Source organism: Natrix helvetica (assembly GCF_964273705.1).
Source record: "Natrix helvetica genome assembly, chromosome: 3".
NCBI classification, from domain to species: Eukaryota; Metazoa; Chordata; class Lepidosauria; order Squamata; family Natricidae; genus Natrix; species Natrix helvetica.
Window position 1 is genome coordinate 131,268,326 of NC_138549.1, and position 26,383 is coordinate 131,294,708.

Below are 26,383 nucleotides of genomic sequence, written 5' to 3' on the forward strand. Positions count from 1 at the left end.
TATATTTTTAAAAACTGTATACGGTGGAAACAGATTGCTTAGTTGCTATTTGCAGAGTTTTTCCCCCATCAAAATATCATCACGGGTAAATTTTACAATATTGATTTTATTTATTGAGATGATATTTTTCAACTTGGACCACATTTTTCTTCAGTCAGTTCTCATCATTTGCTTTTTAACAAAATTAGCATTTGATGAACATTTCAAACAGATATCCAAACAGTCATCTCCCCCACCTTTAAAAAAAAACATCTTACTAAATAGCATACATATAATGATTAAGGTGTGGGCCTACAAAGCAGAGGATTGCATTCTAGGCCTTCCTTAAATATGAAAGCCAGCTGAGTGACTGGGTTATCACGCTCTCTCAGCCCAACCCATTTCCCAGAGTTGTTGTTGGAAAATAGTAGGCAGGAGTAAGTATGTATGTTTGCTGCTTTGAGTTATAGATGTACAAGTGTGGGGTAAAAAAGAATGGAATTAAAATAATAACAATCCTGCAGTGAAGCACATAATTGTAGGCTTGCATCAATGGTGGGATACATTTTTTTTTACTACCAGTTCTGTGGGCGTGACTTGGTGGGTGTGGTGTGGCTTCGTGGGTGTGGCTTGGTGGGCATGGCAGGGGAAGGAGACTGTAAAATCTCTATTCGCACCCCACTCCACATGAAGGATACCCTTCCCCACTGCAGGGGAAGGTTACTGCAAAATCTCTATTTCCTCCCAATCAGTTGGGACTTGGGAGGCAGAGAATAGATGGTGGCGGGGCCAGTCAGAGGTGGTATTTACCTGTTAGATACTTGTTCTAACTGCAGAGGTTCTAACTGCAGTGGTTTCCACCAAAGTCCTCTGTTCCGGTGGGAACAGAGGTTTAATCCTATTGGTCGAAGGGTCTGACAGCTCCCTATAAAAGGGCTGCTGTCAGACTCAACCTTCGCTGGATTGTTCTCACTTGTTGTACTTAATAAAGAGCTGTTGTTACTGTTAAGCCTGTGTGTGCCTATCCATTACCCATTCTCTGAACTACTCAAAATTTCTGCTACCAGTTCTCTGAGGAAGATGAGAGCTATGCCAGAGGTTCAACTATGCTGGACAGATCTCATCAGAGGGTCCAGATGAAATATTTTTTTCCTGTAAACAATATGGATTACAATTTACAGAAACTTATACTGAATCAGTCCTCACTTGGGTCAACAAGGACTGTTGTCAGTGTTGGAGTTCTTGATAGCTAGGTGACATGAGGACCATAGACATCAGGACTGTTAGCTGAGCAATCAGGATCAACAGCTGCAGCTGCAGGACGAATTGAACAAGAGTTGCTTACCTGTCACAATATACAAAGACTGAAAACAAAGAAATAATGATTTGCTATTACAAATCAAGACTAGTGAGAAGGGGATCTTCGAAAAGAATGCACCAATTCTAGAAAGAATCCAGAATCAGTAATAACAGGGCAGAGACTAGCAGATCAATAGTGTTTTGTAATATGAAATAAAGTATTTACAGAAATAGAATTAGAAGAATTGCAAAGGTCTACCCAAGGTAAAAACAAACTTCGAAGTCTTGCCAGAAGTAGTTCAGATAGAAGAGAAAAACCAGAAGGAGTTAGTAATAGAAAAGCTAGCATAGCTAATGAACCATTCTCATTCCCAAACCCAGCAGCTTCTCCTCTTATCTTTTCTTCAGAAAGAACAAAGTCCTGTAATTGAAAAACAAGAAGAACTGAAATGAAGAATAATGAGCATCTAGAACAGCATAAAAATAATAAAACGAAGTAGTCTGCTTTAAATAAAATGAATAAACAAACAAAAAACCAGCTGGCCAAAATATTAAAAGATGCCAATATTGTAATATTAAATATAAGCACTCGCTCACTGCAAGAACAAACCAACTAATGTACAATGGAGCTGCAGTTATAAATGAAGACCTTGGATACAAAAGCGATCATGAACAAGAAAAAAAACTAAACTGTGCACCACCAAAATGGAAGATAGGGAAAGAAAAGAAGACCAGTATGTTAAAATCAGATGCAATCAAGCTACAACAGCGGTAAAAAAAAAAGATGAAAAAAAGACCAAAGAATATCTGATCCAGAAATAACGCCTAGAGACAAGCACTGGGAAAAGTAAAGCAGGAAATAACAGCGGTAGCCAAGAAAATCAGCAGGTACAAAGCTTGGACTGCACCTTACAGCCAGAGTCTCCAATTTCAGCCTAATCAGAAAAGTTTCTACCAATTCATAAGTGGAGAGAGTGCAATAAATCAAGCAACATCTGACAAGAAAAAACTGCAGTTCTGGGAACAATTATGGAACAATACAACAAGAATGCAGCTTGGATAAAGGAAGTGGAGAAGGGGGAAAACGTTGAAATGAAAGAACTTGTGATAACAGCAGAAATGGTGGAGAAAGGAGCAAGGAAGAGCAAGAATTGGTCAGGAGCAGATGAAGATGCATAATATTTGGTTGAATCATCTGACCAGTCTGCATTCACACATTTCTAAACAATATACAACAAGGTGCTAAAATTGAATATTGAATAATGGAGGTTCATTCTCTGAGCTTGTGGGTTGGTTTCTGAATGTTTTGTTACTAGGCTAGGTAACATCTTCAAACTTCGCTGAGGATGTTACATAGCCTGGTAATGAAAAATTCAGAAACCAACCCATAAGCTCAGAGAATGAACTTCCACCCTCATCTTCCACCTGAGCTACAGATATTCACCACCATTGCAAATATTGATTAATGTCTGGCCAAACCTACCTGTTAATGGAAGATTCAACAAAAGTTAATGAAAGGTTCACCAAAATTGGCAGTTACTGGCCAATTACCTAATTACCAACAACATTAAAATTGCTAAAAAGTTATTTCCACCAAAGCAGAAAAAACAGCAGAGGGGGAAAAAAAAGATCAGTTCCTAATTGACAAGATGATGTTGGAAAATGTAAAAGAAGGAAGATCAACTTGATTGTAGCTTGGATTGATTACAAGAATGCATCTGATTCCACGTAACTAAATAATCAAGTGCATAAAAATAAAAACATCTGAAGCTTTGTGAAAATATCAATGGCATAATGGAAGACACAGTTGCTAGTCAATGGTAAAATATATTGGAAGAGATTAATATCAAGAGTGGAATCTTTCAAAGAAATTCACTATCAGCACTACTGCTTCTCATAGCACTGATTCCTTTGACAACAATACAGAACAAGTCAGACATGAGTATCAAACATCAAAAACATCTGCCAGCCCCTTTAGATGGTTAATCTGAAGGTGTATGGGAAAGACCATCTGAAATGGAATCACTGCTTAACATTGTCCAAATATATAGTCAATATTTTGCACTGGAGTTTGGACTGGCAAGCAAGAACTGGTGGGACCATAAACAGACAATATAACAGAAAATGAAGAAGTTAATCTGTTCTGGGACTTTAGAATTCAAACAGACAAGCATCTGCCATACAACACCCCAGACGTAATCACTGTTGATAAGAAAAAAAACAAGTCTGGATAATGGATATTGCAATACCTGGAGATAGCAGAAAGAATAGAAGGGAAAGAACTGGGGAAAAAATCACAAAATACAAAGACCTGCAAATAGAACTAGAACAACTGTGGGAAAAGGAGCAAAGATAGAACCTATAGTAACCCATTGGAGCGTCTGGAGCATCATTCAAATACCATGGCATTGACAAAATCACCATCAGTCAATTGCAAAAGGCAGTTTTACTTAGAACAGGTTACTTCCTGCCACAGTATCTTTAATATTATTAAACAATTATTAACATCTGGCTATCCCAAATCTTTGGGAAGGACTTGATAGGTGGATAAAAATGTCAATCCAGTTGAAACATCTGACTGATTGTGCAACCAACCATAATAAGGATTAGTACTGTAGTAATTTATATCAAAAATTCTGAGAGACAAAAGTTCAAGAGGGTGGAACTATCTGTTGATTACATATCTGAATTGCTTGTTAAACTCCTTCCAGTTTTTAGGGCTATGACATATAGCCTATACTATTTACCACACACAAAAGGCCAAAGTCCCCTGGATTGCATAACTACAGTTGCAGAATTATTTGACTCTTTGCCATGAAATATTATCAGAAGAATTCTGCCCAAGGTTGCATTTGACTAAAGTGCCACTCTAATCTTCCTGAACTATTTAGTTTAGCTCTTTAGATTGAGCATTTCATTTATGCGGCAACTTGAAAAGAAAAATGTTGACTTATTGCTTGGCAGCTGATTTATGGTGAGTTGTATACTAATTATGAGTTCTTATCATTTTAAATGAGGGCTAGGACTTCAATTCAGATTTCAATAACTGCTGTTACTCTTTGAAACGTCATTGCCAGAAAATGAACTATTATTGTAGCAACATTTGAGAAATTTTGAGAGGGGGGAGGGGAGGAAGGGAGGGAGGGGGAGGAGAAAGAGACATGCATGCAGTGTTAGACATCTCTTAGAAATCTCAAAATATTAAAAAAACAATTATTGATTTTATTACTATTTAATATGTTTGCCATCATTACTAAATTCCAAGTCAGTTTAAGCTAGGTGGATTTTACATATTTCTACAGAAGTGCTCATATTGGTGACCTGAGGTTTTATGGCTTGTGCTAGTACTTTACCATTATATATGTGTATTTAATAATTTTATTTTAAATACACATTTTCACATAGGCAAATGTATTACAGCAGAGCTTGATAGCTATATTTAATCTCTAACATGTAGACAAATGTACTGTTTCTAATCATACTAAAAGATGGAAATGAGGCAAAAGGTAATTTTAATTATGAATCTAAGATCTTCTAAAAGCATTGAGCTGGTCAAGAACATAAAGAACACTTGTATAAAATAGCTACAAGATGTTATATCCAAAAGAGCTTCTCACTGTGAAAATTAAACTGAGGGTCAATTATTAAATATCTGTAGAACTACAAGCACTTCAAGGGGTAAAAAAATCTCTAAATGGTAAAATACAACCATCACATCCATCATTCACAGAACCAATTTGCTAGGGCCCATATTTAGGATTAAATCTAGTGTGAAGTATCAAAAGTGGGAGATGATTGTATCATATATAGAACCAGGATTTTTATTCCACAAACACTTTTCAAAGTATTAGCCTTTCATTTTGAATGAGCAAGATAAATGGATCATCTTACTCATGAGGCAACACAATAATTTAAGAAAAGAAAAAGAGTAACTTTAGCCCTGGGAACACCAGGGTAGTTATAACCAGCTCCTGTACTGTCAGTTGCTGCACTGGAACAGCCTATATCAAATATCCAAGTGCTCTTTAATAAAATTAAGATGGTGTTCAATAAATGCTGATCTGCAATATCTGTAATTTCTGGGACTGAATTTGTACAACCTGGTGATCATTTGAATCTTTGATGCAAATTGGTTGTCTGTCTAGTGTATCACGACACTGTCTCAGTCCATCATGAAATTGTCACACAAATGATTTGATTGTATAATTTGCACCATTCTCATTTTGAAGAATGTTGCAATTAAGAAAGTCACATTATTTGCACAATGACATTGTAACACATGATGGCTACATACTCCGCCATTACCCCCAGATTTCTAAGCATACTGCTAAATCTTAGCAAATTTCATTCCAGTAAAATAAGCATGGGATGAGATTAAATTATAAACTAAAATGGGAAAAGAAGCTAATAAAAAATGGTAACCATATCTGCATAATCTAACAGGTATCTCCATAGGTTCTCTGTATAATATGAGCCAAGTTATTTTGAAGGCAGGCAATCATTTTTACTGGAGTCTTCAGGATTGACTAAACAGTAGACAGTAATTGTGGCATTTGCTAAAAGAGAATAAAAAAGAGAAGAATTAGTTTGATATCCTATGGACTTATAAGTATTTTAGAATATTTGTATTCTGTGAGGAAGACTTGATAGTGGAAATTTCTACCCCATGTAATATTTTAGGGTTTTTAAATTTATAATAGTTCAGCATTTTCTGAAGCTTTACATTTCAATTATATAATCTTACTGTCTTAGCTGATAAATATGCACCTACTAGCTTTTTTAAAATGTAAACTATACCATCTTAAAGTCTTACATTTGATTTTTTTCTCACTCTGAACTTTATAGGAGCAGTGTCTGGTGCTCTCTGAGCTTGGTTGTTTTCTTGCACTAGCACTGATAATATTACCTAGTTTGGATAATGAAACATCTGAAAGAAAACAACCAAGCTCAGAGAGCACCAAACACTGCACATTTCAACTCTGAGCTACAAATATTCTCCTTTCTTGGAACTTTATATGAACAGAACATAAGTAAGGCCATGGCTGTGCTATAGGATCCATTCATAAACATTTTGTATTCACTGTAAGAGAGTGATATTATTGGAAAAGTTTATTCAAGGAAGGGTAAATACAAAAACACATGAATTATTGAGAATAAAAATACTACCATCTGTTCATAACAATGTGAAGTCACAGGTGTTGGTTCTTTAGCTGGCATTTGCTTTCATATGCATGGTTCTTCTCAAGAACCTAGATAACTTTCCAAAATGTCTCTTTTAAATAATGAATAGGCAGTTTGGTGACCTTCAGATGCCTTTACTTTTATTAATTCCAACATTATAGCAAAAATTATGATTTTTTTTGTCCAGAACAGCTGGTAGGCATCAGTGTGTTTGATTTTGACAAGTTGCTGCAACCTAAATTCACTTGAATCCAAAGACAAGCACATCGTATGTGCAAACTCCAGGTGACTTACTAGATGACAAAAAAAAAAGTGTTTTGTTTTCTTTTTGTTTCCAAATAGGCCAGATTTTGCAACCCAGATAAAGTAGGTCTATTTGGTAAGGAATGAAAAGTTGAAAAGAATTTGGGAGTCAGAATTATTGCTATTTGCATGAATCAAAGTCAAATGAAGAACTCTTGAGTTAGAAAGGTGAAAATATTGTACCTTCATTAGAATTTAGAGCACCCCCATCTTCATCTGCTGAATTTCTACTTTCATTTTGGGTATGTTCCTCCAAAACCTTTTGGCTAGTCTCTCGCATTTCTCCTTCAGGACTTTTTGAAAGAATATTAAGTAAGCCTTTAAAAAAGAAAACAGATCCTTACATTTTTATCCATTGATCATTGACATAATAGAATTACTGTACCCTGATTAATGTGGGAACAAATCATATATATATATATATATATATATATATATATATATATATATATATATATATATATGCAAAAATTGGCAACCCACTACTGGTATATATGTTGGTTGCCAATTTTTTTTTACTACCAGATTTAAGGAGTGACATCTATGGGGTTACCAATAATCTTAGTTATGACTGTACCCAAAATGCAAAATTCCATAAAAGTAATTAGAAGTTTGAAGAATCCCTTCTGTTATTCTCAGTAGCAGAAAAATTGGTCTCAGTCATCTAATATGAGCCTAGCTGAGTTATTGTTTGTTCAAGACATTTCATGTTTTACATTCCCATGTAGAAAAGTAACATTGTAAGGTTAATACTTCATTATTACTTGGAAAAAATGAAATAAATATGACACACCCAAAAGAATATTTTGGACCCTGTTTGTCAATTCAAAAGCTCCTAGTGCTTATTAAAAATGTAGTGAAACCAATTCTTAAATACTTATTTCATATAAAAGAGAAGAAATATTTCACATGTGCTCGACTTTGAGTATTTAACAGTGAAAATTAATTCAAAATATTTCTATGGAAGCTCCCTCTTGTAGAGAGCTTCAAAATGATTTAGGACTCTTCTAAATAAAAGACAATATTTACTCTGGTCTTGTGTTATTGACTTGACAAACACGGATGTAGGTGCTCTGCCTATTCAACTAAGAACCTGGTTTGCCTAGAATATTGAATGGGTGCAGTTACTAGCAAAACATAAATGCATCATAATTTTTTGCAATCTGGAGAATCACATCTAGTAATGCCATGACTCCAAAATCTCTCCTCTCCCCTCCACTCCCTTTCCCTCATCTCTTCTCTCCTCCTCTTTCCGCACCTCTCCTTTGTTCCCTTTCTTTGACTAAGAGGCCTGCTGTTTGGGGATTTATTAATTATTATTTATATTTGGGTAAATTCTGCATTAGTTTTCTGTAAGGGTAGGTGAAGGACTGTTATTGAGAAACTCCATTGTTTACAAATGTGATTTTAGATCACTTACTGTTGCCAACTGCACAGAACATATTGTGCAATTATTGGAAACATAGCATCAATTGCCAGCTAGTTTTGAGGTTAAAATCAGGCCATTGTTGTAATAGTAAAAGTCCCAATGTTGCTTGCATCCATAATATTATGGCAATACCTTCACCACTGAAATCACTCTCAGGGACAGAGATCTCTGATTGCTGATGCTTTGGATGAGGTGAGAATGAGGCCCATGAAGAACTGAGCATCATTAATCATTTGTGGATTCTGCATTTTAGGGGGAACATATTCTCTGATATGGTCCATGTTATTCTTTCTGCCTGTGAAAATCCTTGTTCTTCCAGAATTAAGTCAATCTTAGTTCTTGACATATTTTTGATATTTATTATCATGGTACTTATTTCAGCACATATATTTGTGCATCTTTATTATTTAATTTAAACCTACACTGCATGTTAAACAATTGACTGATCTCCAATATTCTGGTGTTACTGTAAATAAGCATGGGAATCTGCATGGACCAAGGAAGACAAATGATAAAACATGCATAATGACATTGTCACATAAAGGTTGCAACTTTTGAACTTTCATCAGGCTGGAAGTATATAATGGTGGTATTTGCATAAAAACAACACAGTATATATTCTCATTTTAAAATAATTATGGTTTGCTGCAGATAGTGCTATGTCCAAGATTTGTCCTTCATTTCAAAATTTCAGTTCTGAAGAACCCAATAATAATTTATTATTTTTACTTACCAGTTTTCCTTTGTCTTATTTTAACAAGAACCAAAATAATCACAGCAGGAAGAAGTAGAAGTAGAACAAGAACTGGTATTACAATTGCCAATAGATTTTGCTCACTGTGTGAAGATCTGAAAACAGATACAGTATAAATGTCCATTATTAGAATTTGGAGTTTATGTATTCGTAGTCCATCCATAAAAATGCATCAATCCCATCAGACAAAGAATTTCAGCTAGTGGGTTTCAGGAAAAGAACCTTCTCTACTGACAATTGACTTGGGACCCCGTAGTGCAGTGGTGTCCAAACTTGGAAACTTTAAGACTTGTGGACTTCAACTCCCAGAATTCCACAGCCAGCTGGCTGGGGAATTCTGGGAGTTGAAGTCCACAAGTCTTAAAGTTCCCAAGTTTGGACACCCCTGTCATAGTGGGTTTCATGCTGGAAGTGGTTGATGGACTAATAGCAAATCCCACCTTGCCCCTTGCATACCTTGTTCCTTCGCTTTCCATCTTTTTACCTTAACATATAATTTTATTGAAATATAGATTTGTATTGTTTATTGCTTTTAACTTTGTAAGCTGCCACAGTTGCCTTGAGGTGAGATGGGCAGCAAATAAATTTAATAAATAAATAAATAGCCCAGATTAAGAAATATAAAAATAATTAAAGGTTAGAAGAAAAGTTTGAATAGTTAATAATGCAAGGAAGGAACCGAATCACTTCTATAAGCCATATCTATTGTTAAGTATTTTGCAACCTTTTTGAAGTACAGGTAGTCCTTGACTTATGACCACGATTCAGACCAGATTTTATTTTGCTTAGTGAGAAATTTGTTTTGCTCCATTTTATGACTTTTCTTGCCACATTTGTTAAGTGAATCACTGTAGTTGTTAAATTGGTAGCACGGTTGTTAAGGGAATCTGGTTTCCCCCATTGATTTTGCTTGTCAAAAGGTCGCAAAGGGGGATCACATCACTCTGGGATACTGCAACCGCAATAAATATGAACCAGTTGTCAAGCATCCAAATGTAAATCACATGACCATGGGGATGGTCCAACAGTCATAAGTGTAAAAAATGGTCATAATTCACTTTTTTCAGTGCCGTTGTAAATGTGAACAGTGACTAAATGAATTGTTGTAAGTTAAGGACTTCCTGTGCCTGGAAATTGGCCAAATCAAAGAGGAGAATTATCATCTGGATCATAAAAAGACTTAAATACAGATTAGAAATGTATCACATATGCTGTTAAAATGCCTATTGTACACTTAGTGTAATACCAACCATCAAGAAATGTAACTGTTCTCATGATGAAAAGGATTCTTTATCAATCACAATGATTCCACCTAACCCTGAGGAAAATTGTAGGTGATAACATTGAATGTTCCGGCGTTTTAAGAAACTACCTTTTCATTTTCTTTTTGGGGGGTAGGATATAGATTTGGTCACCTCTTCAAGCAATTGAGTAGGAATTATAATTGGTGGGTTAAGACCATCTGGAAACCTCTGGAAACTTCAACTGCTCCAAAAAACAGTAGTGTGAACAGTAATGGGCATATGATACCCCTCTTAAATGAGTTACATTGGTTGTTACTTTGTTTTTGAGTGTGATTCGAGGTGCTTATCATGATTTGTGAGGCCCTATTTCACCTGGTTTTATTGATGCACCTTTCTTGCGGTGTTAGCCTTGATCCAACAGGGTTGGCACACCTTTGATTAAGCAGTATAGGCACACTTCTATAGGGACTTTGGAAGTGTGCCTTTTCTGGCAGACTAGTTACTTTTATCTCCGTGGATGCACCTGATGGCATTCTGGAGGACCTTAAATGCCTGACCCAGTTTCAACTTTGGGATAATACTCTATTATTAAGTTGGATTTATGGTTCTAAGTCGAGGGACCCATGTGACCAGAAGTAATTTTATGCCCTTTTCAGAGCAGTCATTAAGCAAATGCTGCAGTTGTTTAAAAAACATATTCATTTGAATGAGTGTTTTTGCCGGAAACTAACAAAAACCACCAAAATCCTATAAGAAAATCATTGCATATTATGGTCATTGCTATAAACCTGCCAGAATTGATTGGATTTGGCCCACATAATGATTGGGTCTCAGTTTCAAACACCTTGCAATAAACAATATCATGGTCAAAGTAGTAATTAGGAGAATCATATTTACATCATATTATAGAAAGTCTCCCCAGCTTAATGCCATACAGAGGAAGTTGGTGCCAATGTCTAACCACTAGGTTTTAGCACTTGGGAAAGGCAAAATGAAAGCAAATTGATGCTGTCAATTTGAAACAAACATAAGACAGAAGTAGAGAGTTCAGATGAAAGGGCAGGTTGAACTCACTATAAAGATCTGACTGTTCTCCTATGGCTTGAGTCAGGGTGATGGAAACCCCTTTTGTTGGATGTGAAAAGTTATTGGGTGTCATCTTTTTTTCGTTTTTGGATTTATCATGAGTTTATCAATTTTTTTCCCTTTCTCTTCTGTTCTTTGGTTTTGTTGCTTGTTGCCTCATATTAAACTATTTTCACATTGTCTGATGTTTTGTGAGCCACCCAGAATCATCTGAAGTCAGGTGGCATAAAATCAAATTAAAACAAACAACCAGAAATATGTAAAAATAAAATTAGGAGTCAGCAAAGATCATTAAGAGTTGTTCCACTGGCATCTGTCTTTTGTACATGATAGGATTAATGCTCGACAAGATTACTTAATCAAAAATTATTTTTGAATACCATGGGAACTGCAAATTTGTTTGGTCATAGGAAGGTACAACACTTAAGCGTTACAATATTTAATTATTGCAGGGATGTGTTTGTTGCCCTACATGCTCAATTTGTAATTATTGCATTGAGATTGTTTAGGCATGCAGAGAAAGATCTGGGGAGTGAAGCCTCAAGGAAGAAGATGACTGGAAATAAATGCCAAGATATTTAAAAGCATTTACCTGCTCAGTTCAGTTGCTGGTGATGTTCCAATTGTGGGGATGATTAGTGTGCTGTATTGTGAATACATCTTTCTTTGTGCATTATTAATTTCTAGTATTTTAGTTTGCAATGGGAAGTTATTGTGTGAAGCCTGTGTTGCAACTCTATTTGAGATATAGACAAGATTAGCCATCATTAGCATATAGCAGATTGGAGATGGTTTTTCTGGCCAAGAAAGCGGGATGGAATTCTGCTTTATTAAGAATCTGAACAATGAATGCCACTGATATAAAAATTTAAAAGTGGGAGTGGGAGAGAGTCCTTTTTTGACTCTCTTAGAAATTGGAATAAGGTGAGTCGATATTTCATTATTTGAGTATTGGATCTGCTTCATGCAACATCATAAATTGCTCAAACATGCAATCAATAGAGGAAGCTGCTAATTTTTGCCACAATCACTCATGAGGAATTGAGTCAAACTTTGCATTTGTAGTGATAAAAGCAACAAAGGGAATAGCCTACTTCACAAGAAGTGGTGCAAATTAACGCATTGTTCTTTAGCAGAAAAACCTGTTCTGAAGTTGGCATGTTTTACTGTTAAAAGTCTTTCTTGAACCAATCAACATTTTTTTTAAAAAAAAATATTGAATAAACATTGAAAACATTGGACGTAATCAATGAATTGATGGTTAAGAAGTTTTGTCTGTACTTATTAAGCAAAATAAATTGATCAGATGGTAGGATGACAACACAGATGATCTGCTTTTTGCTTATCTTGTAGCAGAAACCACATTTTTTTTCTAACTGAAATATGCACATCTCCACCAATGTAATAAGCCATAAGAAAGGAGTGCCATCTACTGGCTTATCTTTAATTAATTGATAAATTAATTCATTCATTAAAACCCAAGAATTATTTCCAATTTTTTCTTAGGTATGATACAAACACATATAGTTTTTGGTGAAGTTGTTAACAATCTAGTATAATCCAATAATGCTATTGCATTCCAGTAAAGCTAGTATATTCACCCTGCTGGTATATTCCAGCATTATGCTAGAAAAGTAGTATTTAATTCTAGTGTATAAGGCCATCTGTGGGAAACCCAATTTTCAAATGTTTAACTAAAATATAAAAAATATACCACCCAAATTTAATATTTTTTGATAAAAAAATTAAAGATGAACTTATTTGCAGGGATATATGGGAAATATGGGTATTTTAAAACAAGTATTACAGTATATACTTGATGATAAGACCATTCATGGGATAAGTTGACTCTGTTTTTTTTTTAAAGTATATTTTGGTACCTAAAATTTTATGCTTATTCAAGGGGATACCTGGTGTACATTTCAAGAGAATACTGAAATATACTAGACAGCTTGTCATTGTTGATTATGAAGCTGAATTCTAAAAATAGCACACACTAAACCTTAGAATTTTGGGCAATATTCAGACTTAGCCATGTTCTAAACGGACCTACTTAAAAAAATAGAAATACATTGAGTCTGAATCCAACTATATGGCTACTCTAGTGTGTGTAGCACTTAAATAATATATTTATTTATATTCAATCCAGTTTCTTATTCTTTCCTGGGTCTTAGTTTACAAAGGATACTGATTAGGGATGTCTGGTTCGGAGACAAATTGTGATAAAATGTTTGAAGCTTACATTTCAGAAAAATTCCTATCACTAATAAATGGAAAAATGCTTTAATTAGAAACCATCTGTCTTCATTAACTATACCTCTCTTTGTAGACGTCATCTGTAGATGTCACATGCCAGTACCAATACAAAGGAGTAGTCTGTGATTCATATGTAGTTTGGGTATCACTTAAGATATTATAGAAAACTGATTCTGTTTTAAAAATAAAATAGAATAATGTTATAGCATGAAATTCAAAATATTTCTAAACCAAGGTGAACCTTCCTTGCTTTTTATATGTTAAAAATCAGCCTTCCATCTGAGTAGCATTATTTGGAATTGCCAGAAACATACCAGAAATGTAGCCGACAGCCTAAATGTTGGAAACTGAAATCTAAGGGGACTTCCAATTCTTATCTTTTGTTCTAGAAAAAGCAGTACTGCTGGAATATGACAAACACTATCCAAAGGCTATTTTCAGGTCCATCTATTTCCCATCGCTTTTTCTTGCTTTTTCTTGCTCCACCACATCCAGCAGGGAAAGTGTGATCCAGGTCCCTTCCATTAAATAACATGATCTTGTTGGATCCCAGAATCATGACTTCTCTGTGGCAGCGTGTACTCTCTGGAGATTAAGATAGCCCTGATCCAGTTAGCCTCTGACTTCTTGCCTACAAAGCATATGCTTTACCAATGATTTTCAGCTCTTCCTTTTATGAACACATAAACATTCTGGACTGCCCACCAGCTGTTCAAAAATTAATGCTACTTAAGCAGCATTAGCAAGACTGCAAGTAGAATCTCGCATAATTGGATGTTTTGCCATATTTACAGACAAAGGATATTTGTAGAAAAATAATTCCAATAACTATTTGTATATATAGAGATTTTTCTTTTAGAAATTTTATTTTGAAAGTTTTCCTCCTTTTTTTCTTTTAAAAATGCAAAATTACCAGAGGTCAAAGTCAACAATTTATCATTTCTGACTTTCAAATGGGCCTTTAATATAAGGAAAGCTAAATGTCTTGACAAGTTATACTATGCTGAATTTGATAATCCCTTCAGGCAAATGATAGTCAGAAGGGATTTTGGTAAATTAGTATTAAGTCAACACGTTTTCAAGAAATTACTGACTATTTTGTGAGCAGACTTTTTGCAAATTTGCATATGATTCCATCTGCATGTATTTTGGGAAGCAGCTTAGTTTAATAGTGGAATTTTGTCTAAATTATGAATAAGGGGGAAAAAACCATTATTGCAAGCACAAACCCTTAACTAAACAGATAGTTTGAAGAACAAACAATGGCTTGATGCCATTTTGATATATTAAGTAGAGACAAATAGAACTACAGAATGCTCAGGCTGCTTAATGTTAATTTAAATCAAGTATAGGCAGTTCTGTGCTGATATATATGAATTACAACCAGCTCTGACAGCTCCATTGTTAATATTGCCATGACATAAGCCACCAAACAGCTGATTGGCATTTTAGAAGCCCTGGCTCAGCTCTTCTTTCAATCAGTTCACAAAACTGTAAGAAATTTAACAATTGCCTGTTCGGAGTGGAAATCTATTAAATGAAAAAATAGAATCCAAAAGGGTTGAGATGAGAGATGGTGGGGAGAAGAGTGGGGAGAAGAGTGAGACAGGAAAAGTCAAGAAGAGCAAAGATATTGGTAGGAAGATTTGTCAAGTGAGAAGAGAGAGTCAGCCCCCTTAACTTCCTTCCAAAAAATGTGGAGACCTACTGTTTAAGGAAAATCATCAAGGGAAACATGCCAGCTGAGGGTCTGCTTCAAAGGAAGAGCAAGAAGCAGCACATTTTGGCTCCAAAAGCCATCACAGGAGTTGGAGATCTGATGTTGCAGACCATCCCAAAGGTACTGTTTCAAGAGGCAATTGGACTTTCTGATTTTTCTTTGAAGATGTTTTGCTTCTCATCAAAGAAGCTTCTTCAGAGAGAAGCTTCTTGGATGAGAAGCAAAATGTCTTAGAAAGTCCAGTTGCCTCTTGAAAAAGCACCTTTGGGACCACCATGACCTGGATGACGTATTCATCCAGGATGATGTCATAGACATGATGTTGCAGAGCTTATTCCTCAGGTGCACCTCAATTTAAGCCAATAGGTGATTACTACAAAAGCATATTTGCCTGGTTTCAGTCCTGGTTTGTTCAATAACACAGAGTCAGAAAACCGAATAAGGGATTTTACAATGAAAAATCAATTCATCTCTGCTCCTGTACAGTTTTCTTTCGTGAGGCTACAGTTACCTTTTATAGTTTTTCTGTTAATGCTTACCCTCCACAGTTTGCAGTTGTATGGTTTTTACATTTGCATTCTTGCCCAATGTTCTTGTCCCACATACATAGACTCCTGCATCTTGTCTTTTCAAATCATTTATAGTAACACTGAAAGTTCCTGAGCTATTTCCATTGGCCATAATAATTCGGTGACTTTGCTGACTATTCTTACTTTTTCCCTCTCTGGGAAAGCAACCATTTTGCTTCATCTTGCACAAGAATTTCTTCATTTCCGGACTTCCAGGAGTTTCAGATGGGCATTGGAGCTCTACTGACCCAGTCAGCTTACCCCAAACAATTTGAGGAGATTTTGGCAAATACTGACCTTTATTTGCTAAAAAAAATATCAAAGACATGACAAATTGATTATCAGATAGCAATGAAACATTATATAATTCCAGCTAACATTCCAAATGCACAGTAAGAGGAACAAATAAATTAGTATGCCTAGCAATTTTAATCATTCACTTTTTACATTTTTTTCATACTGGGCTTTGAACAGATACCATTAATTTAAATAATTCTAAAAAGCTGTTACACTTTGGGGACCAGAGCCAAACTGCTCCAGCTTCAACCACTCCAGATAGTTTGGATTATCATTTGGATCATTCCCAAATGACTCAGACTGGAATATCCAAAAGGCATGAGCTTGGAAATGGATGGACAATATTCATTGAAGATAAGTTAAATAAGATAACACCAAAGCAGCAGCTCTTATTTGTTTGTTGTTTGGTTGGATGGTTGGTTTTTACAATTTGTACCTAGTTTAATAATGTGGTCAATAGTTCACAAAGTACATTGATTATTGTTTCTGCCATAAAACTGTTGTGAACTAAATCAAACATTACAGAAACTTATCTCAATACCATTTGAGGATTTTTTTCCCCCAGACTAAAATGTTTGATCCCCTTCAGTCATGGTTTGTTCAAATCACAGGCCTAAAGATAAATCTATCTATAGCTTAATAAATCACATGGCAACTTACCAATCTTGCAATTATAGCTTATTTGTTGTGATTCTAACCACTCAGGTAACTCATTCATAATGACTTAATACATTTAAATATTGAGCTAATAAATTCAAAGAAATAAATAAACAGATTTCCTTTGTGATCTGGTTTCCCAGATTCCCAGTATCACTAGACTATGATAACCTCAATATATCTTTTTAATAACTTTATTAGTAACATACTATCACATTTCATTTTACATTTTTAAGGGCTGTCTCATCCCAGTGATTTTTGCCCATCCTATCCAATCTGGCAGTATCAGGTGTGTGGGCCAAGCGGGAAGCCTTCTCTGCCATGGCGTCACATTGCATAATATCATTCCTCTGGAGATTAGATTGCCGCCCACATTGGCTTTCTATAAGGCTTTGGAATCTTGGCTCTGTGTTTGACCTTGGACTCTCCAAGTACAAATGGAGTCCGTTTGGTAGTTGTGTTGAGAGATTGATTCATGTTTTGTCATTTTACCTGGTTGCTCTGTATTTTTACACTGTTTGTGTATGTATCATTGTTAAATTACCATAGTCCTGTATTTGGGATGGGCATACAAATGTAATAAATAATATAGTGTGCACCAGGCACAACCCTCTGGGAAAGAACTTTTAGATCTAAGCAGGGGTGGGCTTCAAAAATTTCAGCAATGGGTACTCTGCTCAGTTGCTAGGTGGACCTGGCCTTGGTGGCCATGGACTAGTTGGCCTTCTGCACCACGGCGGGGGGGGGGGCATTTTCACCTTCCCAAGGCTCCGGAAGGTTTCCTTGAGCCTCTGGGAGGGTGAAGACTGCCTTGCCCGGGCTCTTGAGGCCTTCTGGGAGACCCGTTTTTCCTCCTCCCCGAGCTTCCGTGCAGGCCCTGCACTTACGCCACATCCAAAATGGACTGTGTGGAGACTCCTGAAGGAACATGGTGGGGTGGCAGCAGAAATGGGCAGGGCCATCCAGGGGTGGAATTTGAAGGTTCTCCGAACCAGCCATAGCTATAGGTTCTCCCGAACCTGGAAGAACCCATAGCAGCCCACCCTTGGATCCACTGTGGCCATAGCTATGCTGTGCCCTTAAATTGAGCTTCTCCTGTGTCCAAACTAGGCTGAGTCTAATCCTGAGAAACAATGTGCAAAGTATCCAGACCAAACTACCAGTTACTGCATCTTCACAATCCCTCTACTTCTGGGCCCTATTAAAAAGGACATGGGAATTGCTTTCTATTGGTTGGTCTTACTGGAGAGAAATACTGTTATATGTATATGTGTATCATATATAAAACTTTCATACCAAGCTAAACTCATATGCACAAAGATAAAGCATCAAAATATATGCATGCATAACAAGAGCTTTAAAATAAAAATACTTTTCTTGTATTTTTCCTGTTTTTCCTCATTTTCCTCCACACCTATGGTATTGCAGCAATCTTTTCTCACCATCACAGTGGCTATAACACTTGCTTCTCACGTAGAATATGTTTCAGTGGTAGTTTGCTAACTGGTTTACTACCGGTTTGCTTGTGCTCGCACGCGTGCTCCTGCTGCTGCCACTACTGGTTTGGCTGAAGCGGACCGAACCAGGAGCAACCCACCTCTGAGGTGTTTGATTTGAAACATAGCAAGAAATGTGTTTTATGCGTTTTAACTAATACATTTCTCTCCCTAAATTGCTTATCTTTGTGCTTTTTAAAAAAAGAAAAATGTCCCTTTAAGCATTGTGGACAGTACTTACAAAAGTCTAGTGATACACAAACATGAAGTCCAAATGTGAAACTTTACCATTGCAATCAGTAGTATATAAGCATGGTTAAATATGGATGTCACTTGGTGCAAAGAGAGTAAAGGAATGTATAATTTTGTGTAAAATAATTTCTTAAAAGGCAGAGTTAGTTGCTTATTTTATATAAAACTGTTTGTTCCTTTCCTCTCTTTGAATCAAGTGATATCCATATGTATCCAAAATCAAGTTGATTACACACAAAATATTAGGATTAATACTGGTATATTACTTTTATTACTACTTGCTTTTGTAATATTTTACTATAAGCCATGGTACACACATATACTCTTTACTATAAGTAAGGTACACACATATACTCTTTGGAGAAGAATACATTTATGATATTTACTTACCTTCTAAAATAGTTAAATTCACTCTAGCATATAAACCAATATGTGTCTTGCCAATGGCACATCTGTAATAACTGGAATCTTTCTTTTTCAGCTCTCTTATTGTCACATGCAAAATCCCTTGTTGAGGGTTGTTGTACATTGATACCCTTTCTTTGTAATTTTGATTAATGAAACCACGGCTAGAAATGATAGTTTGACAGGCTTTATTTGGCATTTCGTTGCACAAAAATTTTCTGTCATGCCTATTCACCGATGTTGGTACATAATAGCATTTGATTGTCACTGATCCACCAACATGACGTATCAGTAGACCTGGTCCATATAATGTGTTTGAAACTATTTTGAAGAAAAAGAAGGAATGCAGTCAGCAAATTATTCCCCCCAAAAAGAAGAGAAAGATAAATACAAGATTTACAACTAAATCATTGAAAGAAAATTAATAATCTTAACCCAGATCCAGTTAAATCAGATAAAATCTTAGTAATCATGAATTGATAGAACATATTTTGTTTATTACAGTTATTGCCATATAATCTCATTTGACAGTAAGTACTGGAGTACAGTAGAACCTCTGGTCACGAAAGCTTCTGACCATGACCAAATCAGGTTCCAACCAAAAAATTCACATTTTCCCTCCTTTCCCAATTTCCCCTTTCGCACCAATTTTTTGTAAGTGCCAAATTTCCAAAATTAGGTTTGGATCATGACCAAACTGGGTTATGACCAAAGTTATGGAACAAATTATGGTTGTGAGCAGAGGTTCTACTGTAGTACTGGAGTCAGTGGGATTATTTTATATTATTGCAACACTTCTTTCATTATATCAGCAAGAAAGAAATTATAGTAATATCAGTGGTGGGTTCCTAACTGGTTTACTACCGGTCTGCTTGTGCTCGCATGTGCGCTCACAACACTTCTGCGCATACACTGCCGCTGCTACCGGTTCACCTGAACTGGGGGCAATCCATCTCTGAGTAATATGAATATTTATTTAAATATTACTAATTAATACATTAAAAGGTAATCAATTAACAAATATTTAATTATTTGAAAATATCCAACAGGAAAAAATATGTAGTTTGCTATATCTTGCTTTATTTTCAGATTCTTTAATGTAAATGTACACTTCTGGAAAAAGCCATTTTGTTCAATATTAAAATAAACATTCAAACTTATAGAACTGGTTTAAGAAGAATAAAAGCTGAGATGGAGTATAGAAATAGTAGCAAGGCATTAGCTATATTGATTAAGAAACCATTTAGTCCATAAATTAGCCAGTCTAGTGATTAAGGCCTCAGGCTAGAAAGTAGGAGACTGTGAGTTTTAGTCCCACCATAAAAACCAGCTAGGCGACCTGGGGCCAGTCCCTCTCTCTCAGCCCAACTTACCTCATACAGTTCTTGATGTGGGGAAAATAGGAGTAGCTGCCTTGAATTGTTTACCAAAATAATAAAGGTGGGACATAAATAATAAATAAATACATAAATAAAAGATTGAGTGGTTGATATACATAGAAAAGGGAAACCACAAAAAATGAACCCCAAAATAAGCTTGGGAGTTGCCTCACACACACACCCAATTGCTGTTTTAAGGATGCTATTAGCCTATCTCAGTGGTGGGCAACCTTTTTTTTCAACTGAGCCAAATCTCGCCAAAACCACGATTGAAATTTATTTTGAGAGCCACACTTTTAAAACCGAAAATACATAGGATGGTACACTGTTTTTAGTTTCAATAAACTCTGGCATTTGAAGCACGCAAGTCTTAAAGCTGTCAAGTTACAAGATCCTTGCATCCCTAACCCTTTAGGAAAAAAAACCCAAGGGGTCTTCAAACCTGACAGCTTGAAGACTTGTGGACTTCAACTCCCAGAATTCCTCCTCCAGTCATGTTGGCTCAGAAACTCTGGCATTGAAGCATGCAAGTCTTAAAGCTGTCAAGTTGCAAGACCCTTGCACCCCTAACCCTTTAGAAAAAAACCCAGGGTCTTCAAACCTGACAGCTTGAAGACTTGTGGACTTCAACTCCCAGAATTCTGAGAATTGAAGTCCACCAAGGGCATCAATCATATTAGCCCAGGGATCTGCAAAATTGGCTCTTAAGACTGGTGGACTTCAACTCCCAGAATTCTGAGAGTTGAAGTCCACCAAGGGCATCAATCAAATTAGCTCAGGCAGGGATCTGCAAAATTGGCTCTTAAGTCTGGTGGACTTCAACTCCCAGAATTCTGAGAATTGAAGTCCACCAGTCTTAAAACAGCCAACTTTGCAGACCTCTGTGTTAGCCCAAAGCCTGGCGCTGGGCGGGCCTTGCTCCCCCATTGGTGGAGCCCCAGGAAGCGAGGAGGGAGAAAAAGAGACGGAGGCCAAGGAGCTTCTCCCCCCCCCCCCGCAAAAATCTTATCAGGGAGCCGGCGGGCAGTAGCAAATTAGCTGATCACGCCGCGTGATCGGCTAATTTGCTACTGCCCGCCCGGCTCCCCGGTTAGATTTTTGCTGGGAGGAGGCGGGGGGAAGCTCCTTAGCCTCCGTTTCTTTTTCTGCCTCCTCACTTCTCGTCCCCGCCCGACTTCAGGATCCTCCCTAATCATTGTGGGTCGAAAAGAAAAAAGAGAAAGAGGCGCTTGTTTTGAAGTGCCCGAGAGGAGGGAGGGGAGCGGGCGCCCGGCACACAGAAGAGCCACATTAAAGTGTGTAAAGAGCCGCATGTGGCTCGCGAGCCGCGGCTTGCCGACCACTGGCCTATCTTATTCACAGAATTGTCCAGTCAACCCATCTTTTTTCCTTACTTGTTCTTCCATTATTTGTCCTTCCAATCAAAATCAGTTCAGAAGGAAATGGCTGAACATACTGCACCTGGTATCTTTTGATAGTTCTCTGTTTGCAAGAATCCTACATCTAACTGCTGAATGAACATTGATTAGATCATTAGTGTCATTCTTTCCTAACATGTGAGGAAAAAGCTAATGAGATAAAAGTTCTGGCTACTCACCATGTATCACAGTAAACAAAATAAAGATAATCAGCATCCTGCTTGAATTCAGAAATATTCAAGAGGAAAAATATCTGAATTGAATGGTAGAAGCAGAATAGATTCCAGGCTGTCTTGCAATGCCTGATAGAGATATAAAAGTCATTTCACTTATTAGAGATCAAAAAGAAAAGAAGTGGTACTCCATTCTGAAGACCTGTAGTCCAATTTTTCTCCATCCCCAGAAACCCCTGAATTTTGCTGCCATTTTTCATTAGACGTTATATGAAAACTACAGTATACCAAAATAAGCTTAATACTACTTTGAAAAACTAAGAATTCCTCTCAAAGTAGAACATTAGAACAAAAAAGACAGAAAATATTGGTCTGTATGGCATTGTCATCCATCATTTTGCATCATGTGTGTGTGTGTGTGTGTTTGTGTGTGTGAGAGAGAGAGAGAGTGGGGAGATTCAGTATTTAACATTCATATAGCACATTTAATTAAATGCTTTCTGCAGAAATAAGCAGCTTCCCCAAAGGGATTCCTTGCTTGCAAAACTTCTCAATAACAATGCCAGCAAATGAATGAAAATAATATTTATGTTCAAGATGTTATAATCAAGACTCTTTCTCCATGTGAATTAAAACCTTTTTAAGTGCTATTGAAGATTATCTAAAACATGGGTGTCAAACTCATAGCATCACATTGCCGTCACGTGACATATCACACGATGTTCTCCCCCTTCACGGAGCTGGGGTGGGCATGACCAATGCATGACGCATCCGGACTGCGGGCCACTAATTTGACACCCCTGATCTAACAGTATGTTGAATCCTACCTGAACCCTAACCATTTATCCTAATCAGTGCTTGGCTGCACATTATCTAGAGCATTTAACCATACAGTCAGTTTTTATCCACTGATCTCAGAGCTATTTAAACAAATAATCTTATTCACATCTGGGTCTTTTGGTAGCTTCTCTTTTGGTGATTAAATTGGATACAGTTATACATTTCAGCCAGAGTCAAGTCAAAATGAAATCCTACATGTTAAATCTCAGTAACTTTCACGATGCTCCATCTCCAAATCCTTTTCTCTAAATGTAAATAATAATTCACAGCAAAAATTCAAATTTGATCAGGTACAGCACATATTGACACCCAGCCTGTGTAGTTCAATTAGACCTGAGGCTCCCTGCCATATAAATTAATTTCTCTCCATTTGCCCTAAGGCCTAACCTTCCTGTAAAAAGGAAGTAAGGGTTCTTCAATGTTTCTATATAATCTTGTCTCAAATGCAAAGGCCAACCATTTAGCATTATTCCCATTATTCTTCTTCTCTAAGGAAAAAAACCCTTATTTAGGGGAAGGTTGTAATCAGTGATGGAAACCCCCCTTGCCAAGTAGAGTAATTCATGTCCAGCTCCATTCTTTTCATTACCCACTATCCAATCAAAGCTGAAGAAGTGGAACATCTTCAATGGAAAACCAGAAAGTCCAGTTACCTCTTGAAAAAGCACCTTTGGGTCATGTTCATCTCCCATTTTTTAATGCAAGTATTCTGTCAGGCCAGAATCCTGTCTAGCATAGCCCTGTCTTCTATGGATAGCATCGGTGGTGGGTTCCAGACTCCGTCTCAACCAGTATGCTGCGCATGGGGCCAGGCGTCCTAGTTGGACACGTGCGCTGTGCATGCATTTGCACGCCACTACCCTGTGACACCCAGCTGTTCGGCGGAGGTTGTGCAGGAGCTGCATGCTGTGTACACACGTGCGCAATTGGCCAGTCATGTTATAAACAGCTATGGAACGTGGGCGGGTGGGCCAAACAAGCCACCGTACCAGTATGGTGACAGCTGCTCCCGGCTACTACCGTACAGGTGTACCGGGCCATACAGCCCGAAACCCACCACTGGATAGCATGTCCATTTAAGAGGGGGAAGCAAGAGCCATGGCAGTCTATTGAGAATCTACAGAATGCATACATGAATCATTTTGATACAACCCTTGCTGTACAGAATACATAGATGAATCCAAAGAATACATGAATCATCTTGATACAACCTTTGCTGCTATTAGAAAATAAATTGTATTCACAAAAATGTCATCATTATTTCTAAATTTATATCTATACGTATTATGACAATCTAATGCAAATCTGCATTCTATTTTTTCCTCCTTTTTGATCATGCGGAAATGAGTCATGTAATTTATAGCACACACCAAGACACTGTGGGTCACATCCTAATGCAGCAAATTTGTTTTAGTTAGTCATCTTGTCTTCCAAAAAGGGGTGCATAGGGGTGCCTGTCAGTGTTCTAGTTAGTTTAAATGGAAATTGCAGAATGTCATATAAATATTTTGAATACATTGAAAAATAGCCTTGATAAAATTGTGTCTTTGGTTTGAGCACATAATACTGCACTTATTTATTTGAAGTCACCTAATAATCAAGGTAACCTTAAATGAGGAAGGGCTGAAGTGACTATTGCAATGGGCTCTGGAACTCCTAATCCTAATTTTAATCTAACCAAGTTTTTCCAAGTTTTTCAATTTGAATTGAAACCAGCGAAGAATTAGCTTGTTTCCTAAACCAAAAAGTGGGCAACAGGGCCATTGGAGGTGCTAAGTCTGCTTTTAGTGGCCTTTGGGATTATCTCTGACCGTGGCTGCTGAAAATTGACAGCAATTTGGTGCCTTGTTGAAAAGGAGGGGAAAAGATGTCGTCAAACAAGATTATTACAAACTTCCATCCCCAAAACAACTCTCATTCTTTATGTCTGGAATAGCCCCATTCACTTTGCTGGCATTGGTCTGCAAGAAACTATTGTGCTCCTTGCCCATCAAAACTTGCTAACACCATTGTTGCAATTAAGAGTCCTCCTTCAAAAGCTGCTATGTGAGATTCATTTTTGTAGCTATTTTTAATAAAGTAATACTTTAGATCAGCATAATAGAAAGTTAAGAGTTTTGTTACTCAGTGTAATCTCAAGCATGTTTACGTAAAATAAATGTCCTTGTGATCAAGAAGTCTAAGACACACTTATGTTGCAATCCTCTTCAAGTGACCACAGAAGATTCATTCTATTCAATATGGCATGCTGCCAACAGGCTACTAGTTTCAGGAAAAACTTGTCTTTATAAAATACAATGTACATTTTAAATATAATTTACCACATGCCACTTTGCAGTAATTTAAACACAATGTTATTCAGAAAAAAATATTTGTTCGATATTTCCCTTTCATATAGAAGCTTGCCTTGCACTTACCTAATGATGACTATTTCACATACCTCTATTTTCCAGATATTATCTTTGATAGTTGCATCACTGACCTAGAAGCCCGCAAAATATAGAAGATAACATTTTTATTGCATTCCAAAATATTTCCTTACTGTAGAGATGGCTAATTTATTTCAGTCCAGCCATTCAAAAACTTCAGTTTTATGTTATAACTTCTTCAGCAATTAGGATACAAAAGAAAACAGTTGCATATTTAAAAGAGGAAGCCACAATTTTGGCTTTATATATCTCAGTTACCGCCGTCTGTAGTATAATGAAGTTCTTGATTCAAAGAAGAGGAAGGACCTGAGGTCATAATGAAACAAAATCTCCCGAAGATGGACACGCTTCAGAATTTTTTAAAAAAATCTAAGTCTAATATGATATATTGGCACTTACTTCACAAATCAGCAATTTGGTTTATAAGGCCATTTCCCTTGAGGATCACCACATATTCTATGACTGACTTTACGTTTTAGATTCTTATAGTTTTTAAAAATGATATTGCATTATTTTGCTTCAAAACAAACAAAACCCTGAGAATGTATGAAGCTGCAAAATCCCTTCTTCATTACATTTATTTCTAAAAAGTTTCTAAGCCTCCTGTAAACTACTGGGGTATTTCTACACAGGAAAAAGGATGAGGAGATGCTGCTTGCTATTTTAGGAAAATACCTACTTAGTCACAAAAAGGGCAAACAAAGGAGAGGTGGTAGAGAGAATTCTTGAAATTAGAGAAAGAAACAGAGCAACCTTTCCAATTGGCTATTAACTAAATTGATGTTTTATGGCTGACAATATAACTATGACAGCCACTAGGCATATATGCAAAATCCTACATGTAGCCCTTTTGTGAGAGTACTCCTGATATGTGTCAACTTTGCAAATATGTCTCCGGGTCTCCACATTTGCCTACATTTTATATACATCATAAGTATTCTATTTAAACTATTCAATAGGTTTTTTTAAAAAAACAAATAAGTTTTACAATACAATAATGCAATAGTAGAGTTGGAAGGGACCTTGGAGGTCTTCTAGTCCAACCCCCTGCCTAGGCAGGAAACCCTATACCGTTTCAGACAAATGGCTATCCAACATCTTCCTAAAGACTTCCAGTGTTGGAGCATTCACAACTTCTGGAGGCAAGCTGTTCCACTGATTAATTGTTCTAACTGTCAGGAAATTTCCCCTCAGGTGCCTTGGAGAATAGTTTGACT

General features: G+C 36.7%; 1 protein-coding gene across 3 annotated transcripts; it reads right to left on the reverse strand.

Annotated features, from left to right (window-relative positions):
* Positions 1 to 4,449: 4,449 nt before the first annotated feature.
* LOC309390055 (polymeric immunoglobulin receptor-like) lies at positions 4,450 to 25,350 on the reverse strand. 3 transcript variants are annotated; one of them, XM_081949132.1, is made up of 9 exons: positions 25,178 to 25,350; positions 21,904 to 22,026; positions 18,913 to 19,248; positions 15,791 to 16,126; positions 13,593 to 13,704; positions 11,868 to 12,011; positions 8,925 to 9,040; positions 6,946 to 7,080; positions 4,450 to 5,834 (listed from the first exon to the last, which is right to left on the reverse strand). In XM_081949132.1, the coding sequence occupies exons 2-9, from the start codon at positions 21,938 to 21,940 to the stop codon at positions 5,758 to 5,760; spliced, it is 1,293 nt and encodes a 430-aa protein (XP_081805258.1). In that variant the 5' UTR covers positions 21,941 to 22,026; positions 25,178 to 25,350; the 3' UTR covers positions 4,450 to 5,757. The 3 variants fall into 3 exon arrangements, with proteins under 3 accessions (XP_081805258.1, XP_081805259.1, XP_081805260.1); XM_081949133.1 differs by having other exon boundaries at positions 25,155 to 25,190; XM_081949134.1 differs by lacking the exon at positions 11,868 to 12,011.
* Positions 25,351 to 26,383: the final 1,033 nt, after the last annotated feature.

Excerpts from the sequence above, each read along its gene's own strand:
- LOC309390055 (XM_081949132.1), bottom strand. The coding sequence starts at position 21,940 with ATGCTGATTATCTTTATTTTGTTTACTGTGATACATG. Across the intron at positions 16,127-18,912 it reads GAATTTAACTATTTTAGAAG|CAAATAAAGGTCAGTATTTG; the intron begins GTAAGTAAATAT and ends TATTTTTTTTAG. Across the intron at positions 13,705-15,790 it reads ACAACTGCAAACTGTGGAGG|AATCAGTTTTCTATAATATC; the intron begins GTAAGCATTAAC and ends TTTTTAAAACAG.